General features: G+C 63.0%; 6 protein-coding genes and 2 non-coding genes across 8 annotated transcripts; 4 read left to right on the top strand and 4 right to left on the bottom strand.

Moving 5' to 3' along the window:
* Nucleotides 1-247: 247 nt before the first annotated feature.
* LOC62_03G003892 (uncharacterized protein) lies at nt 248-1246 on the top strand (the record flags this gene model as incomplete). The annotated part of the gene is made up of 1 exon (XM_062770421.1): nt 248-1246. One exon carries the CDS (start codon nt 248-250, stop codon nt 1244-1246), a length of 999 nt encoding a protein of 332 aa, XP_062626405.1.
* A 120-nt stretch (nt 1247-1366) lies between these two features.
* On the top strand, nt 1367-1461 carry LOC62_03G003891. The gene is made up of 2 exons: nt 1367-1403; nt 1426-1461. It is a non-coding gene; the product is annotated as a tRNA-Thr (tRNA).
* Nucleotides 1462-2111: 650 nt separating this feature from the next.
* Nucleotides 2112-3874, top strand: LAC12_6 (Lactose permease; the record flags this gene model as incomplete). The annotated part of the gene is made up of 5 exons (XM_062770420.1): nt 2112-2280; nt 2314-2387; nt 2425-2746; nt 2820-3179; nt 3219-3874. The coding sequence occupies 5 exons, from the start codon at nt 2112-2114 to the stop codon at nt 3872-3874; spliced, it is 1581 nt and encodes a 526-aa protein (XP_062626404.1).
* A 640-nt stretch (nt 3875-4514) lies between these two features.
* On the top strand, nt 4515-5459 carry LOC62_03G003889 (uncharacterized protein; the record flags this gene model as incomplete). Its single annotated transcript, XM_062770419.1, has 1 exon — nt 4515-5459. The coding sequence occupies one exon, from the start codon at nt 4515-4517 to the stop codon at nt 5457-5459; it is 945 nt and encodes a 314-aa protein (XP_062626403.1).
* Nucleotides 5460-5587: 128 nt separating this feature from the next.
* On the bottom strand, nt 5588-5687 carry LOC62_03G003888. Its single transcript is given in 2 exon segments — nt 5588-5632; nt 5651-5687. It is a non-coding gene; the product is annotated as a tRNA-Ser (tRNA).
* Nucleotides 5688-6119: 432 nt separating this feature from the next.
* On the bottom strand, nt 6120-8654 carry SPAC14C4.10c (putative protein). The gene is made up of 8 exons (XM_062770418.1): nt 8132-8654; nt 7849-8088; nt 7454-7788; nt 7250-7407; nt 7007-7168; nt 6657-6968; nt 6474-6602; nt 6120-6423 (listed from the first exon to the last, which is right to left on the bottom strand). Exons 1-8 carry the CDS (start codon nt 8136-8138, stop codon nt 6264-6266), a joined length of 1503 nt encoding a protein of 500 aa, XP_062626402.1. The 5' UTR covers nt 8139-8654; the 3' UTR covers nt 6120-6263.
* A 3932-nt stretch (nt 8655-12586) lies between these two features.
* LOC62_03G003886 (uncharacterized protein) lies at nt 12587-14976 on the bottom strand (the record flags this gene model as incomplete). The annotated part of the gene is made up of 3 exons (XM_062770417.1): nt 12587-14416; nt 14460-14600; nt 14641-14976. 3 exons carry the CDS (start codon nt 14974-14976, stop codon nt 12587-12589), a joined length of 2307 nt encoding a protein of 768 aa, XP_062626401.1.
* Nucleotides 14977-15180: 204 nt separating this feature from the next.
* On the bottom strand, nt 15181-17726 carry MDV1 (Mitochondrial division protein 1). Its single transcript, XM_062770416.1, has 3 exons — nt 17380-17726; nt 16301-17317; nt 15181-16263 (listed from the first exon to the last, which is right to left on the bottom strand). Exons 1-3 carry the CDS (start codon nt 17537-17539, stop codon nt 15209-15211), a joined length of 2232 nt encoding a protein of 743 aa, XP_062626400.1. The 5' UTR covers nt 17540-17726; the 3' UTR covers nt 15181-15208.
* Nucleotides 17727-17750: the final 24 nt, after the last annotated feature.

Raw genomic sequence — 17750 nt, 5'->3', positions numbered from 1 at the left:
ACACGATCTGATCAACATCCGCGATCGGCGGCAATGACGCAAAGGGCGGGCGGGGCTCCGCTGCATTGACTCGACGTCCAACCGCACTGCTTCGTCGTCTACTAGACAACTTGATCCAAATCTACATCTCATACAATCATCATGGCGGCGGCGTCTGCGGCAACCTCTGAAGTGGGTCAAGGTGCGCGACCTGCGTCATGCACCGCTGACCGCAGAACGGTCCCGCCTCCACCATGTCCTGGTGGACATGGAGCTGAACGACGACCCCGCCCTCGACGACTTTGACGGCAGCCGAGCTACCGAGACGTTCACAATCACCCTACCGACCGACGTACCGCGCAAGGATCGCGCGCTCCCAGAGCTAGGGACATACGACTACTCCGCTTGGTCCCATACCGAGGATAACGACGACGCCGAGCGGGCCCGCCGCACCGCCCTCCTGGCACAGGTCCGCATCGTCGACATTGTCATTGTCAACCGCCCCGAGATTGTCAACTTCTTCACGCCCGCAGCCAACCCCGCGCTGGACCCGTATACTCCTGGGCCGGTACACCCCTTTATCGCCGCCTTCGCCAACGTCCACACGGTGCGCGTCGTCCCCGATCCGGGAGGTACGGTGACGCTCGCGTACTCTGCCGAGACGGGCGGGCCCGAGTACACGCCGACACTGGGCCGTCCCCGTCGCGTGGTCTACTTTGACCCCCTGGCCTCGCATATCCAGATGCGGCACGTCTGGGGCGACGTGTACGGCGACGAGGGGTCAGCGCTCGGCGGGCAGGTGGACAAGGTCGTCTGGGTCGTGCGGTACGACGCTGCGGGGGAGTGGGCGAGCAAGAGCACGGGCCACCCACATGTGCCTGGCACGGTGCGTGAGGTGGTTGTGGTGTACACTGCTGTGGAGTACCAGCCAGAGTATCCCTCGGACATCGAGCCGGGCCAGGCTGCCGAGGTGACGCTGCGGCTCGAGGCGATCCGTGATCTTTCTCGACGTGTCGAAGCCAAGATTACGCTGGTCGGCACCGAAATGATCCCGCCCGCTGCGCTGGGGTGGGAGGACGGGTTGGAAGCTGGAGATGTCCAGGCCAAGGCTCTCAAGACTGTGCGCGACGCCGTGGCGTTCGGACAGGAGCCGAGCGCCGAGCTCTCCGCCTCTCTCGCGAGGATATCGGCCCTCTCGCTGGACGACTACGCCGCGAGCATTGGAGCCGACGAATTCGACCTTGAGACTGTAGAGTTCAAGCGGTAGAGGCTGCATGTGACCGGTTTGCATTGGGTGAGAGGTGGAATGTGCTCTACAGGCCCTCAGCCCCGAACTGGCCGCGCCGACGACCTGCCCACCTCGGCCCCCGCCCAATCCACAGCCACATCCCGAGTCGTCTAGGGGTTATGGCACTTCACTTGTATGCACCGCGGTGCTGTGCAATGATGAAGGGGTCGGCAGTTCGAATCTGTCCTCGGGAAACGCAGGCGCTGATCGTTTTTGTGAGACGTGAGGTGTGGTGTGATCGGCGTCGGGCGTGTTTGGCGGTTCCGGCGCGACAAAAGTGACGACTCGGCCGGACCACAGCCATCTGATCTCTACATCCCCACTGTTCTCTATGACCTGTTCTGCCGTGTCCGGTAAGCAGGCAACGGCACGACACCACATAATCCCAAGCTCGTGGGGGGGGGGGGGGGGGCTTTGGCGAACTCTTATCTAGGTGACTCCTATCGGGACCTCGACGGGGCCCATCAGCGGGCCCCATCACACCATCGCAGATTGCACAACCCTGTTACTCGTGTCCAATCTCCATGCACACGAACGGGAATTTTAGAAGCGCTAGTGCTTGTTGACAACGGGCCGAACGGGAATTTCTCTCAGCAAGCAGCTAATGGCGATTAGCAGGTACCACATGCCGCGTGCGACGCGCTAGAAGAGCCGAGGAGCCTGCTCGGTACGCTCAACACGCCGCATACCAAGTGCATCTCCAATCTGCCTGGATTCCCGTTCGTTGCTTGTCAAGTAGACCCGCATTGCTGACCCGCATCTGGGGAAGGTGCGATATCGAGTGTCATATAAACCAGCGAACTATTGCCCCGCTGGCCCCGCACTGCGAGCCACAACGCACACCATGTCCCACCCCATCGCTCAAGCCGAGTCCCACGACCTCGAGAAGGCGCACGACTCGAAGGTCGACGTCGCGGACGTTGTCGACCGCAAGAACATCAACAACGAGTTTGCGACCGCGCTCGCCAACTCGCACTTTGACAAGTGGAGTCGCGACTCGTGGACGCTGTACTGTGAGTTCGCTGCGGCTGCACAGCTGACGACAGTGGCGGTCTTTGTCGCCTTTTGCAGCTCCTACGCGAGTGGCTACGACGGCTCCCTCATGACAGCGCTTATTGCTGTGAGTGTCCGACCGCCACACAGCTCACACAGCCCAGATGAAGCCATTCCAGGAGCGCTTCAAGACGGGCGACACAGGCTCCAAGGTCGGCGCCATCTTCGGCACCGTCAACGCGGGGTGCATGCTCGGCGCCCCGTGCAACTCGTACGTGATGGACAAGTGGGGCCGCCGACCCGCACAGGCAACCGGCGCGGTCATCATCGTCGTCGGCACGATCCTCACAACGACGTCGCACTCGCTCGCGCAGCTCATCGTCGGGCGCCTCTTCCTCGGCTTTGGGACGGCGTTCGCCCAGTCCGCCCCCGCGTACGCTATGGAGGTCGCTAGGCCGCAGTGGCGCGGTCGGTGTGCCGCTATCTGTAAGTGGCGAAGTGGCGGGTCTTGGCACCGTCCAGTCGCTGTGCTTGCTGACGCGTGAACCAAATATTCCAGACAATTGTGGCTGGTACGCTGGGGCCATCCCGGCTGCAGCGATAACGTTTGGGACCAGCTACCTCAACTCGCACCTCGCGTGGCAGCTGCCCCTCATCTTCCAATGTGTGACCTCGGTGCTCATCTGCGTACTCATCTTCTTCGTGCCCGAGTCGCCGCGCTTCCTCATGTCCGTCGGGCGCGAAGACGAGGCCGAGGCCTTCTTGGTGCGCTACCATGGCGGCGGGGACCCCAACTCGCCCATTGTCCGCCTGCAGATCGACGAGATGAAGCAGTCGTTCGCGCTCCAGAAGATGGAGCGCTGGTGGGACTACCGTATCCTTTTCAAGGACCACTCGGCACGGTGGCGCATGGTGCAGGGTGAGTCATGTGTCCTGGGCCAGCCCGCTCACACCGCAGTCATCATGATGGGCATCTTCGGCCAGTTCAGCGGTAACGGCCTCGCATACTACATCACGGTCATCTTCAAGCAGATTGGCGTGACCACCGTCCCCGCGCAGCTGGGCTACAACATCCTCTACTCGTGCATGTGCGCGATCGGCGCGCTGACCGGCGCGATGCTGACCGACACGATGCCACGTCGGCGGGTGCTGGTCATCGGCCCAGCGGTCATGTCGGCCCTTCTCGCCATTTTCATCGGCCTCAACTCGATGATCAACAAGCAGATCGGTGTCGACGGCACGGGGCATCTCGACCCGTCGCTCGCTCGTGGCGCACTCGCCGTGTACATTATCTTCGGGATCGTCATCTCGTTCGTGTACACGCCGCTCCAGAGCGTCCTCCCCGTCGAAGCTCTATCGACGCAGATGCGCGGGAGGGGTCTCGCAATTTACACATTTACGATGATGGCGATGGGACTGATAAACATGTTCGCGGGCGCGCAAGGCCTCGCGAACATCGGGTACAAGTACATCATCATCTTTGTCGCCTTTGACGCGTTCGAGAGCCTCGCGTGGTACGTCCTCGGCGTCGAGTCGTGCGGGCGGACCCTCGAGGAGCTCGACGAGATCTACCAGCAGGCGTACCCTCCTGGCGCATCCAAGCGGTTCAACTAGGTGTAGACTAGGTGGTGTATTGGTGTAGTTGTAGCAGGAGACGAGTTATGGACGGATGTATCGGGATGGAACACTTGGCGTGGCACTTGGTTTTTGTGCCACAAGTAGCCTAGTGGCACTGTCACACATTGTCTCGCCCCGGCCGCCCATCTCCCCCGCGCGGCGCGGCACAGCGCGTATTAGCCTCCCGAGACCAGCGCGCATCGTCGCGGCCTACGTCTACGTCGTCCCTACATGTCGATCAGCAAGGCTTGCTCAGCACGACGCGGTAAGCGACAACCGCGTACGTTTGCTACTTCCCCCATCGTGAAAATCAACAACCGCGGCACGACTGAGACATGTGCGAAGCGAGCGAGACTCGGCGCGTCTTTTCGCCTGGGGCCTCGTTGCTGCGCATGGCGTCGCGCTGAACGCCGGGCCAGCCTTCCCACTCCCACCGCTCACTCGCCGCACTAGCGCCTTGGCAGGCGGCCCTAAGCGGCGCAGAAGGCGGCTGGGCCGCTCGCGGGCTTCTAACCCATCCCAATGGAAACGTACTAGTTGCGTGGTCGTCGGCAGTGCCGATGATCTCGTATCGGCCGCTATGTATAACGCGCCGACGTGTAGCCAGACCTTGCATCGTCTGTCCCCCCACACACCCATGCTCGACGCCAATGCGTTCCCGCACCTCGTCGACACGGTGCTCTCGCACTGCACGCGCCCAACGCTTTTGACACTGCGGCTCGTGAGCCGGTCGCTCCGGGACTCCGCCGACGGCGCGCTCGCTGCCCATGTTGTGCTGTACGCGCCGGATCGCACGGCGCCAGAGTACATCGACATCCTGACGCGCGAGGGGCGCCACCCGGCCTTCTTGCTCGCAAGAGTGTACTCGCCGTTCGGGGAACACACGACGTGCTCCGAGGCGTTCCATCGGACCGTTACAATCCTGGAACGCACGCGCACGGTCGACCTCGTCGGGGATATGGACCTCGACAGCCTGAACGCGATCGCCAGCGCACTGTCAGTCGACTTGGTTCGCACCCGGCCGGGGGAGGACGGCGCGCCGCCGCCGCTTGGGATCGTGCACGCCCCGCGCTTGATCAGCTTCACGAGCTTCACTAGCCAGTCGCCGTGCGTCCCGCCCGTGCTCGTCCCGGACGGAACGAGCACGTTCACCCTGCATATACGGTATGCCATCGCCGATGCAGGGCATGCACACGCGCACCTCGGGCCTATTAAGCTCGCCTCCAGCGTGTCGACCGTCGCGGTCATCTTTTCACCACAGACACGGACCACGGCCGGCCCGCTCCCCATTGCCGACCTTCGTCCAGCAATAGACACCCTCGTGCTCTGCGTCGCGGCCCATCTCCCCGAGGTACAGTTCACCTTTGTCGGATGCGACGGCCTGAGCCTGTTTCACCACCCCCTGAAACGACCCCTGTCGGTGGAGAGCGCCATCCGCAACGGGGTACACATCAAGCTCAGCGCACAAGGCCTCAATAACTGGCAATGCGTCGGGGCAATGTACCAGCTCCGCTTTTGCACCGTCGCCCAGTGGCAAGCCATGCGCGACCCTGTGGATTTCGCACTCGAGATGGAAGAGTAGGGAGATAAAGGGCCGAGCGCCACAGCCACGAGGCAGGGAGGGAGGGCCACCTTCCTTCCCTCAACCCTTGACGCCTCCTCGCTCCGAACTCCCCCCTGCTCCTCCTCCCGCGACCACTAAAAGGTTTCTCGACATTGACATGATTCGAACATGCGCTCCTTCCGGAAATTGATCGCTCCTCGCTTGAGGGATTCGAGTCAATCGCGTTAACCACTCCGCCACAATGCCAGTGATTTTTCGCCTTTTGGCGATGTTCCTGGCCGTGGACGCTTCCTTATAAACCCATACTCGTTCCGCACAGTTCCCTGCATATACATGCTGCATTGTGTTGCCATGACTCGGCCGCAACGCGTGGCGCAACGCGTGGCGCGCGGGCTCGATCTTGTGGGGATTTTGGGGTCGCGATGACGCATAAACAAACGCATACGCGTTACACGTGCCACCAAGGCTGGCCGCGCGCTCCAACTGTTGCACAATATCGGGGAATGGTTGCGACTAAAGTGGAGCGCGTCGCCGATGCACGTGCCGAAAGTCATTGTGGGGCAAAATGTAACACAATCGGGGCCTCCTCCCTCCCCCACTCAGTCTTGGCGGCAGCCCCCTTCCATTCTTGTGCCTGCCTTGCTTCCTCAGCCACGTCCCTGCAATTTGCCACCCAACTCGACGAATGCAGGTGAAGATACATGATAAATGCCTACAGGCTACTGGGGGTTGTCACTCGTGTACTAACTATGGTAAACATAAGGACCGTGAACGTAAACGAACAGGTCGCGCGTCGCAGCTTCTCTTCTCTCCTCTTCCGATCTATAGTTCCGAGGCAGTCTTGCTAAAGTGTCGGAACAGCCACCATGTCAAGCCAGCCACGCCGCCAAGCGTTGCGAGGCCACGCACAATGATGGCAACAACGAGCGCATGGCGAACTGCGGTGTAGAAAGTCGACAGCGCGGCGCCTGACCAGTTGGTTCTGAGCATGTCAGTGCTGAAACCTTTGCACATTCCCCCGTAACGACTCACCGCTTGTCAGCTGCCTTGTCAGGGCCACGGACGGAATCCTCCCAGCCCTTGACGACCTGGCGATACCTCCTTCCAAACACCCAGATCCAAAAGTTGACATCGGGGTATGAGAAGCGGGGGAACACGGCCCTGTTTGGTGCGTCAGTTGTGGGGAAAGCACAAGCCGGCCAGCACGGCACTCACGTCACTCCCGGTCCGACGCCACGTCTGCGCGTGTCCACAATCTGGACGCTGTGCTTGCGCTTGACCTTGGGGTCCTGAATCACTGTAGCAACGTTGCCACCCGCAGCCGACTTTGGTGACGAACCAAGGTCCGACTTCTCGTTGGGGAACCAGTGCTGGTCAAACGACGACTGCACGGTCACAGGCGTCTTGGGGCCAAAGATGGTGGTAGAACGGTCGGGCGACCCGCCGTTTGTGGATCGCGATCCGCTTCTGGCGCGGGGGACGATCAGGCTAGAGTCGGTGCCACCGGGGCTGTGGGCGACAAGGTCACTGTCGGGTTAGCCACGGCGTGTCGCGCCGGCACTCACAGAGTCATGCCCAAGCTCAGTCCCCAGAGACGCAACATGCGCTTGCCCGACGCGTCGACGTAGCTGCCACTGCCACCCTCGGGCGGCTCGACAAAGTCCATGTTGAGGTCAATGCCCTCAGCCACATAGTCTGGCTCGTCTGGGAGCATGATACAGCCGAATCTGTGCCGTGGCGTCAGGTATGTCACTTCCCCAAAATTCCAATCGGATGCGCCCAAAGCGCCGTCCTCTCCGACCACTTACTGCATCTTGCCCACAAGGCCGCGGAGTGCCCAGCGAATGAGCTGGTTGCGCGGGCTGAGGCGCGTGCTGATGTCAATGTCGATGTGGGTCCACTGCTCGGGCTCGAACGGAGGTGTGAGGGACGCAAGAGGGATCCAGTGGACAGTGGAGACCTCGGACTAAGGCGAGTCAGTGGCTGCGCACAAAGGCCAGGGTTAGACTCACAGCCTGCAGCTCGGGAGTGGGGCTGATGGGCGAGGTTTGGAGGAACACGAACGGGCTCAGAATCATGAGCAGACGCTTGCCGAGACTCGTCGTGATCTCTCTCTCGTCAAGACGACCGACCTGGACATAGTCGGACTCGGCCAAGTCGACGCCAATCTCCTCCCACGTCTCACGGAGAGCGGTGTAGAGCGCCGACTCGTCGGCAGGCTCCTGGCGGCCACCAGGGAAGGCGATGTGCGAGGACCAGCGGTAGTTGCCCGAGCTTGTCGGGGTCGCACTCGGCGCCCGTCTGATGAACAGGAGCTCGGGCGTCGTGTTGGGGTGGTTCACCCAGTCTGTTGTTTATCGTGATCAGCGACGACGGTCTCCATGTTTCACCCGGCAATCCGACTTACCGAGACGCAGGAAATCATCGTAGGGGAGGCCAACACCAAACTGGTCCGCGGGGACGACAGGGCCAGTGTAACCCTCGGGGACGTGACCCTCAAACACGAGCTCGGGGGCTGGCTTCATGCGAAGGATAAGGGCCACTGACGCGCGACGCGGCTGCGATGGCGGCGAGAGGATCAGACGCGGCGGTGTGAGGCGCAGCGACTGGAAGAGCGCGAGCACATTCTGGGCGGGGGTTGCTTCACCTTCGAAGCGCGTCAGTGAGCTGTCGGGGTGGCAAGGACTTACGAGGCATGATGGCGGGAGGTGTGAGAAGTGGAGTTGGGGTAGACTATCTACGGGGCCACTCCGATGGCCGCGTAAGGGTTGGGTGGGCAGATAACGCGGCGAGGCTAGTGTTGTGTGATGGAGCAACCGGTCTAGGTCGAAGCCTGCTTTGGCTGGCGACGCAGAGACTGTGGGCGATGTCGAGGTGGTGGCGTACAAGCAACTATTGCCTTGGTTTGTGGTGGCGGCGGCTGGAGGGGGGGAGGGAAGGTCTGGTGGTGGGTGGTGACCGGTGGTGGTGGCCAAGTGGAGGCAGTGGAAAGGGTACGACGCGTTGTGGTTACCGGGGGGGTTGAAAGAAAAGCCGAGACGTTGGGGGAGGGAGGGTGTTGGCGCGCACAGACGAGTTGGTGGCCAAGGCAAGTGGTGCGATGGGGCGGATGGACAAAGGGCGAGGTACTTGCTCGAGCAGCAAAGGGATGTGTGAGATGTCAAGAGCAAGACCAATTGAGGTGTGTGAAAGTGACGACGGGGTGGTGTGAGGCTGGCCAAAAGTGTGAGTGTGGTGCCGTGTCGAGGCGAGGTGACCGTTGTGCCGTGTGTGCCCTCCAAACCGTTGGGGATGTTTTTGGTGCACTCAGTGTAACCGGTAATGGAAAGGCGCGTCTTGCGTCATTTGATAAGGAGTGACTGAAGTGGCCACGTGGCACTACCCACGTCATTAATTTGACACGCGGCAACCACGGAGCCGACCCTTGCGCACTGTTTTGATGTCGGCAATGCCGCTCCCACCACACACCCAAGACATCGCTCTCTACACACACATCGGCACATCATCGACTAACCCTCCCTTATCATACCCCAAGACAGTCCTCAGCGACCGTATCATTGATGTACGACACCTCGACTCTGTCGCTGGGATCGACTCTGTGCTAGTCGCCGACAACGACCCTCCACCCTCCTCGCCTCCTGGTCGCCTTCCCACCATGGACTTGGCGCCGGGCGCCAGCCCACCGCTTGACTCGCCGCTTGCGGTCGCGGTGGCCAACGATACGGATGGAGCGATACATTCTCCTCGTCGCCCTGCAACGGTCACTCCTAAGACAACACCCTATGAGCTCCCGGACGAGCCTATTGCCGGACCGTCGAGGCCCAGGACTCGATCCCCGTCCAAGACCCCCCGTGCATCGCACCACTCGGACGCGCCGAGCGCTGCACACTCGGAGCGATCTGGAAGTTATGAATCGGGGACCGAATACACCGACAATGAGGAGGAAGATGACTGTAGGCCAAAGGCTATTGTCCCCAGCTGACGTCATTCCAGACGAACTCACGCGGCAGCGCAACATCACCATGAACATGGGCTTGCTGTCCCAGCTCGGCCTGGGAGATAGTGGCGAGACACTGTTCGACAGAGATTCATCGGCTTCGCAGCTTCCGGTGACGAACAAGAAGCGAAAACGGGAGCGTCGCGAGGTTCGAGATCGGTCTGGGCACATCATCACTCTGCCGCCACCTGGACAGCGACAGCGGATAGCATGTGTGGAGATATCCACGAAACGGCAAATACGGAGGGACATTGACGACGGCAAGTACATCGAGCGTGAAAGCTGGGCCGAGGGCGAGGACCGGCGGTGGCGATTCGGGCGAGGCACGGGTGGCGATCTCGAAGAAGGCGAGGAGCCCGTGGTTGGCGGAGTCGGGGCGGACTTTCGATGGCGGCCGTGGCTCGGCCAGACGCGTGAGGCTCGACGGCTTAAGAGTCTCCGCCGTGGCATTCCCTACGATCCGAACCGCGACCCAGTGGAGATCAGCTCGCGATCGGCGAGTCCAGATATCCAAGTGCTTGGGACGAAATCTGCCGAGGCTGTGTGGAGGCGTGCCGGCCCTCAGGTTCCCTACAGCGTAAGATGAGAGAGCGCACCGTTGTCTGACGCGCTCAGATGTTCACTGGCAATCAATGCCACCAGTGCAAACGAAAATCCGACAAGCCAAAGATGACATGTCGGAATGTCGACCCGGTATGCGAGCGACAGTTTTGCATCTCCTGCTGCCGACGCTACGACTACTTCAAGTTCGACTCGGAGTCACGGTCGTGGCAATGTCCCGTCTGTCTCAATCTGTGTAACTGCGCGGCCTGCCTTCGAAAGCGAGGCCTCGGCGACCTTGTCGCAGACATCTCTGGGCACTATTTTCGCCGCGGAGGGGAGCCAAAGCCTTCAGCTATGCTCGCAGGAGAGTCGGTCCAAGAGTTTGTGGCGCGTTCCGCAAAGAAGCCCCCACCACCATTTGACCGCGTGCGCATCGTTGTCCAGGCCGAGGATATCGTCTCCCCGCCTCTTTCAGAAGAATGGAAGGCCTATCTCCAGCGACAAAACGCACCGCCCAACGCTCGGGGCCGGGGCAGGGTCCGAGGTCGTATGGGGATTCGAGGTGGTCGGGGCCGGGGTGGGAGAGGCAGGGGACATGGCCGGCCACGGGACAAAGGGAAGCAGAAGGAAATTGACGAGGAGACCCAGTTGCCGGAGGGACCCACCTCTACAACCGACCCAACGACGACTACTGGTAACGGCGAGTCGAGCAGCAGCGCCCATCCCATCACTCTGCGCATCCCGGTGCCAGCGCCCCGCGAGAAGGTGGTTGACAGCGATGGGGATACAGTGGACGGGTATTCGACCGACTCGTCCATCCCGCCGATCACCGGCGCGCACGACGACCGCGATCGCGAGTGGTTTGCGGCAGAGATGCGCCTGCATAGAGGGACGCGGTCACGGTCGTCATCAGCCTCCACCAATCCGCACACCTACGTCGTGAACGACGGTCCGTCGACGGTCACCACCAACGACTACCTTGCGAGTCTTGCAGCTGCGTCATCCCCAGCCTCGGCCTTCACCCCGCTCCCCGACGAGGCGACGGAGGAGGACGCGCAAGAGGAGGCCGAATCGCCTCAGTTGCCGGTACTTAACGTGACTCTGACGCCGGCAGACATGGCAACGGAAGAGTCGGCCCACCTTGCAGTCACGCCGATCCGCACCCCCACCCGCGCGGACACTCGGTTCCCGCTCCAGACCCCGCCAACTGCTTCGCCGTCCCTCGCGAATGGGGTGCCCCCGTCACTGGTTACTGTCCTGGCGCCTGATTTTCAGGCCTCACCGCTCAAAGCCGTCTTCCCGCCGTACGCGCCAGAGTTTGACCTGGCACGAGCATCGAGTGCGACGTCGGCACGACCCGCGGCGGCTTCGACCGAGGGCTTGCCGCCTGTGGTGGGAATCGCGGCTCATGTCGTCACGAGCGTGCCTGCTCCTCCACTGGACGATGGGCTGCCACCAGTCGTACAGGCTGTCCCCATGGAGGTGCAGGAGGGAAACCAACACCCCGCTCCACTGGACGATGGGCTACCCCCAGTTGTACGGGCTGTCCCCTTGGAGGCGCAGGCGGAAAACCTACACCCCGTTGGCGAGCACCAGGTGCCTGAAGCGGCCAACACGCATGACGCCGGCCACGAGGACGTCACCATGGGCGATGCAATGGAGGAGGATCCTGCTCCCACGAACGGCTCAGTGTCGACCATCGCAGCAGTCATGGATCAAGTGCAGCGGGAAGACGGTGATTCTTCTCTCCACCCTGTTGTGGAAGCCCTGGTGCAAGCTGTAGCCCCAGGGTCCATCATCGTCGACCATCTTCCTGCCGACTCGACAACAGAGCAGGCCATTGAGGACATTGAGGCGGCCGACGAATCGATGGGTGTGGAAGAGCTTCCAGAGGTTGACGAGGCTCCGACTGAGGAGGCCGACCTCGAGGAAGAGCCCGCAATGGACGGAGCCTCTGCTCCTGAGGACGCGGCCGACGAGCCACCGGTTGAAGACCCCGAGTCTGTCCCCCACGACGACCCCGAGCCTGCCCACCACGACGACCCCGAGTCTGTCAACCACGACCAACCTGCCGCAGACGACTCTCCCATCGACGAGCCAACGCCAGATGTCCCCACCACACCCGACGCAGCAGAGCCGGCGGCTCCTCCCGCGCGCGACTATTCGCCGTTTTCCGACCTCACCTCGCTGCCCGACTCTGAGGCGCCGAATCTTGCCGATGTCGTAGAGCCGATGGCGACCGAACCCGTGGCCAGCGAAGAACCAGTTACGAGCCACGGGCACCAGCTGCGCCGCGGCGGGAAAAGGGGAGCGCCTGCCCCCATCGACCCAGCACCGGTAGCCAGCGGTGAGGCCACCGCCGAGCCCTCTGCTCCCGCTGAGCCTACCCCACCACCATCACCCAAACGGAAGCGCCGGCCGCCGCCCCCCGCAGCGCATATTGTCAGAGCGCCAAAATATCAACGCGCAAACCTGGCCCCAGCCGAACCCGTCAAGGCGCCGACACCAACAAAGGAGGAGACACGCGCATAGATGGACAGTATGCATGTAGCAGCCTCGCTGCAATGTTGTAGCTTGTAGAAAAATGTATAGTACTGCTATCCTTCTACCACCCGCCGTAGGGGTCCTCGCCGTCGGCAGCAATGGGCTGCGGGAGGACATGCTGGTCGACCCAGCCCGTAGAGCCAGGCACATGCGCCTCGCGCTGGCGAGCAGCGCCGCCACGTCCACCGCGGGAAGCAAACGACGCACCACGGCCACGGCCATGACCACGCACGCTCTGCCCGCTGCTCGAGCTGCCCACACTAGGGGCCTTGGGCTTGCCCGTCGCCGCCGCCGTCTCGAGGTTGGTCCACTCATCAAAGATGGGCTGGAGGGGCGCGGCAGTCCTGCCTCCTCCTCTCTTCCCGCCGCCGCGCTTCTTTCCCCCGCGCCCCGCGCGCTCCTGTCCACCAGCGCGCGAATACAGGTCCCCCGAGGGCTCGGAGTAGGCCGGCACGCTGGCCCACTCGCGCTGCTCGAGCGGGAAGGGCGGCGGGATAGACGACCTGTCCTTGTCCTTGCGCGGGGGTCTGTCGCTCCGCTCGGGTCTCTCGGTGCGCTCGATCGGCTTGCGCAGGCGCCACTCGGCCGCCTTCCACGGGGCGTCCTTGCCTGCCAGCCCGCCGTACGGGTTCGGGGCCGGCTCTGGAGACGACTCGGGCTGCGAAAAGGAAGTGACAAAGCCGGTCTTGTATGCGTTCGCTGGAGGCCCCCAGATCGAGGACGAGGACAGAGCGGACGAAGCCGATGTCGTGCGCGTGAGAGCGTTGGTCGGCGACGTCGGCGACACGGGGAGGCTCTCGTCCGCCCAGGACGGTGGAGTCGCGGGCGGAAGAGGCGAGGCCGTGGGGACCTGGGACGGCGTGGCTGGTCTGGGCATGTCCGGCGTCGGCACGAGTGATGATCCCGAGGTCGGCGTCGACGACGCGTTGTTACGCGACCAGCTAAACTTGTGCGGCGTTGGTGTGAAGCTGAACGACGGGGACGAGGGGTCGGCGCCGGGGGCGACGGGCGTGAACGACGTTGCGGTGAGGTGAGCCATGGCGCGCGCGGCCGGAGCTGGAGTCTTGCTCTCGTACACGGGGGCAGACTTGGAGGGTGTAGTTGCCAGTTTGGCGGGGGTAGTGGAGAACGGAGGCGCGAGCTCGGTGGTGAGGGTAGGCGGACTCGCCTCTGGAGTCGAAGTGGCTTTCGCGTCGTCCGTGGGCGCCTCCTCCGTAGTCGACTCGGTCAAGCCTGCCGGCTCGGGCGAGGCAGCGCACGTGTCGCTCTGATTCTCAGACAGGTTTGCGGCCCCAGTGGGCGTAAGGATGATCGCCGAGGTGGGCGACGCGCCCTCGTCCTCGCTAGTGTCGTCGACGTCCTGCACGTCGTCGCCGCCCTCCTTCTCCACCGCCTCTCCCTCGTCGTGGTCCTTGTCCTCTCCCTTGTCCTTCACCCCCGGACTCACAGGCCACCCGTCCTCGCCCCAGACAACCGGTGCCACAGCCTCCTCCTCCACGACGACCTCGGGCTCAGCGACCGTATCCGGCTCAGTCGCGGACACGGGCCACACGACGCGCTTCTGCTCGGCAGGCTTGTTCAAGCTCGGCCAGTGCGGGCTGTCGGTCAAGCTGTGTGCGAACGCGTCCGCGGCGTGCTCCTGCAGTGCATCTTCGCTGGCAAACGTCGCCAGGCACTTGGGGCACGGGAGGGTAGCGGCCGGCGTCGAGGGCTGGTGCCATGGGTCCTCGGCGTCCTGTGCACCGCCAGCGCGGCTCGCACGCTCGGGGTGCGCGGCGCTGCTGTGCGCCGCGAGCTCGGCGTACGACGGGAAGCCTTCACGGCAGTACCGGCACCCAAAGGGGCGCTTGGGCTTGTCCTTTGCGCGGGTCGGGTGCGCATCCGTCTTGTGCTGCGGCGCGTCAGTCGCGACGCCCCTTCCGGGCCACACTCACATTCTTGAGTGCGAACGGCGCGACAAAGTGTCTCGGCGGCTGGCACTCGTCGCACACGAACTTGCCTGGGGCCTTTGGCTTGCCTTTGAACGTGGGCACGAGGTGGGGGAGCGGGTCGCGCGGAAAGCTCGGCGAATGTGTCTGCGTGTGAGCGGTGTCGGCAGCGAGGCCCTCAGCTTACGTTGAGTGAAGATTCCGGAGCCGGCTCGTCCTGGACCTCGACCTCGGGCCAGTCGTCCTCGGCCGTAGCTGGCGCCTCGGGCGCAGACACAGGCTCAGATGGCGGCTCGACACGTGCAGGCTCGCGCGGCACCACGGCCGGCGTCGACGACGACACGGCGCGCTTCACCGGCGAGCTCTGCGCGCTCGCGCTCGCGCTGGCACCCGCGCCGTGCCGCAGCTGCGTGCAGTCGTGGCAGTGGCACACGGCCTCGTGTGTACTTGCCGCCGCCGCCGGGAGGCGGTAGTATAGGAGCACGAGGAGCGCTCCGAGGAGGAGCGCTACGAGTGTCTCCATGGTTTGTCGTGTGTTGACAGAGTGGGTAGAGACACAAAGTTGATCCAGACGCGCGAGGGGACGAGCGCGAACCGGCCTCCACCGCGCGACGCCAGGCACGGTCCTTGAGACCGGGGTCTAATGCAGGTCAACGCCCATTAGCCGTAATTTCTAATGACCTTTGTAATGCAGCAGAGCTCACAGCGTTGTGCTCGCTCGATGCCCCTCCTTCTTCCATGTATGCATGATGTATTCACATTGCCCACACCTTGGCACACCCCTCGCGGCCTCCACTGACGAGATACTTGTCAATGAACCGCATACGCTCTGCAGGCTTGGTGTGGCCATTGACCACGAGTCGGGTGTGGGCGTTCGTGGTGCGGTTGTACACCTCAACGCCGTTCTCGCCCACACAGGCCACAACCTTGCGGCTGTCAAACTGCAGCGCCGTGACGGGGTACTCGTACCGATGGAGCTCGGCGACCTGGCCCATGCGCAGATCCCATATCCTGATCGTCTTGTCCAGCGAGCCCGACACGAGGTTGGTCTCGTCAAACTGCAGGCAGGTGACAGGGCTCGTGTGGCCCAGCAGCGTGCGGTGCGCCTGGCCAGTTCGCATGTCCCACATGCGCACGGCGCCGTCGCCGCTACCGCTCGCGAGCGCATAGCCCCAGAACTGGAGACCACCCACGAAATCTTGGTACATGTCCCAAGTGCCGTCGGCGAACGGCGGGGTGGCCACAGCAAAGTTGGCAGCAGTCGCGGCACTGAGGAGCGAATTGGGCGGGGAGGACGACAGGCCACCTCCAGGTGACGGCAGGATGTCGTCGTACTGAACCGAGCCAAACGATGTGGACGCGCGGTGCGACAGGCGCGGCTTGGGTTTGGTCGATGCCGGCTGCGCTGGCGGGTTCGAGATTGCCCAGAGAATGTCCATGGTCTGGACACACTGGCCGGTCGTCACGTCCCACTGGCGGATAGTCTTATCGGCTGAGCCAGTGACCAGCGTCGTGTCCTCGTAGTAGAGCGAAGTCACGCTCTTGCTGTGGCCCTCGAGCACGCGGCGACACGGGCTGCCCTCATCTGACGCCTGATCGCGTGTGGCGCCGTTCGCTGCGTCGTCGTAGTCCTCTTCCTCCTGCCGCTCGGCAATACGGTCGAGAGGGTTCTTGCCGGCCTCTTGCTCGCTTGCGCGCGCGATCCGCTCCTCGTAGTCCTCGACCAGTCGCAAGTCCCACAGGCGAACAGCGCCGTCCGCGCCACCAGTGAAGCACAACGTGTCTTCGACCTGAACAGCCTTGACCAGACCTTGCCGTCAGCCCTGGACCTGGCGAACCCAACTCACCCTTGTGTCCGCGCAGCTGGCCAATCTCCTCGCCATCGCACAGGTCCCAGACCTTGACAATGTCGTCGTTTCCAGCAGTCACAAGCATGCCGTACGGCTCGTCAAAGTCGAGCGCCGTGATGCCTCCAGCGTGTGCGTTGATCGTCATGAACGCGACACCAGAAGGCAGCTCGTCGTGCTCCGAGGGCAAGAATGCCGGGCCCTTGCGACGGCGCGACGACTTTTGCGGCTGCGCAACCGTCGACGGCAGCGCCTTGGTTCCGCTCCTTGACGTGACGTTTGGCGAGGTCATGAGCTCCTGCACACCTTCCAGTTCGTCGTCGAGCTCCAGCCCCTCCTCCTGCAGCTTGAGCAGCGAAACCTCAAGCCTGCGCCTGATCTCTGCGAGCGCGTCAATCTTGGCCGCCACCTCGAATATCTCGGCGTGAATAATCGACTGGCGGACGCGCAAATTCTCCTTGTCCTGCGCAATCTCGTCGGCATGCTTGACGAGGTCCTCGAGGTGCAGCTTCGACTCGTGGTGTATGTCGTGTCGGCGGCTCTCGCGCTTCTTTCGCCGTCTTCGAGATTTACGGCCCGCGTCCTGGCCTTCGTCCTCCCCCTCTCCGGCTTCGGTGAGCAGCCCTCGTGCGCGGTCGCCGAGCTTCTTGAGGCCAAGCTTCTCGCTCCCAATGTCCTCGTCGACAATCTCGCCGCGCACCATTCGCCGCCGTTGCTTTGGCAGTTCGGAGGAAGGGATGGTCGCCCGGAACCCGCGGATCAGGCTAACGGTCGGCTCCTCGCCGACGTACACTGCCGGCGTGTCGAGGGACATGCTCGACAGCGCATCGACGCGCTCCAGGATCTGGAGAGCCGTCGACCACGGTTTGGGTGCCGACAGTGCGGCCGCGCCGGGAATCGTCGTCGGCAGCCTTAGTAGCGGGTAGCGCGAGCTGCTGGCCGACGGACGCCCAAGTCCTACAGGCGGCGTCGGCGACACGGGGCGCTGGTACTTGGACTGCATGAGGGTGGGGGCCACTAGGGAGGTCAGCATCCAAAGCCGGTTTGGCCTCGCCGCCGGCCCCTTCATCCCCACTCACAGTCACTCAGGATACGGATGCTCTCGGAGCGCCGGTGGTCTGACGAAAACGGCGTCATGACGACCTCTTTCGCGATGGAGTACGTGCCATTCGCCGCCGATGTCAACGACGAGAAGGTCGACGGCGAGGGCGCGTACAGCGAGTTGTCGTTTCTCGACATGGCTCCGGTCACTCTCGCGAGGGGCTAGGCGGCTAGTCGGCTACGCTAGGGGGGGCAGGCGGCGAGCAGCCGCAGAGAAGGGGCGTATGCAGGTGCTGATGCGTGTAGTGTGGAGTTATGCCGTGGGCACGAAGTGATGGTGGCGCGCGATGCAAGAATGTTCTTTGAGAGAAATGTGACAAGAGTGAGATGGGGTTGTGTTGGGTGCCGT

This window comes from Vanrija pseudolonga, chromosome 3 (assembly GCF_020906515.1).
Source record: "Vanrija pseudolonga chromosome 3, complete sequence".
Classification (NCBI taxonomy): Eukaryota; Fungi; Basidiomycota; class Tremellomycetes; order Trichosporonales; family Trichosporonaceae; genus Vanrija; species Vanrija pseudolonga.
The sequence above is the reverse complement of the archived record's forward strand: the minus strand, read 5'-3'. Positions and strand labels throughout refer to the sequence as shown.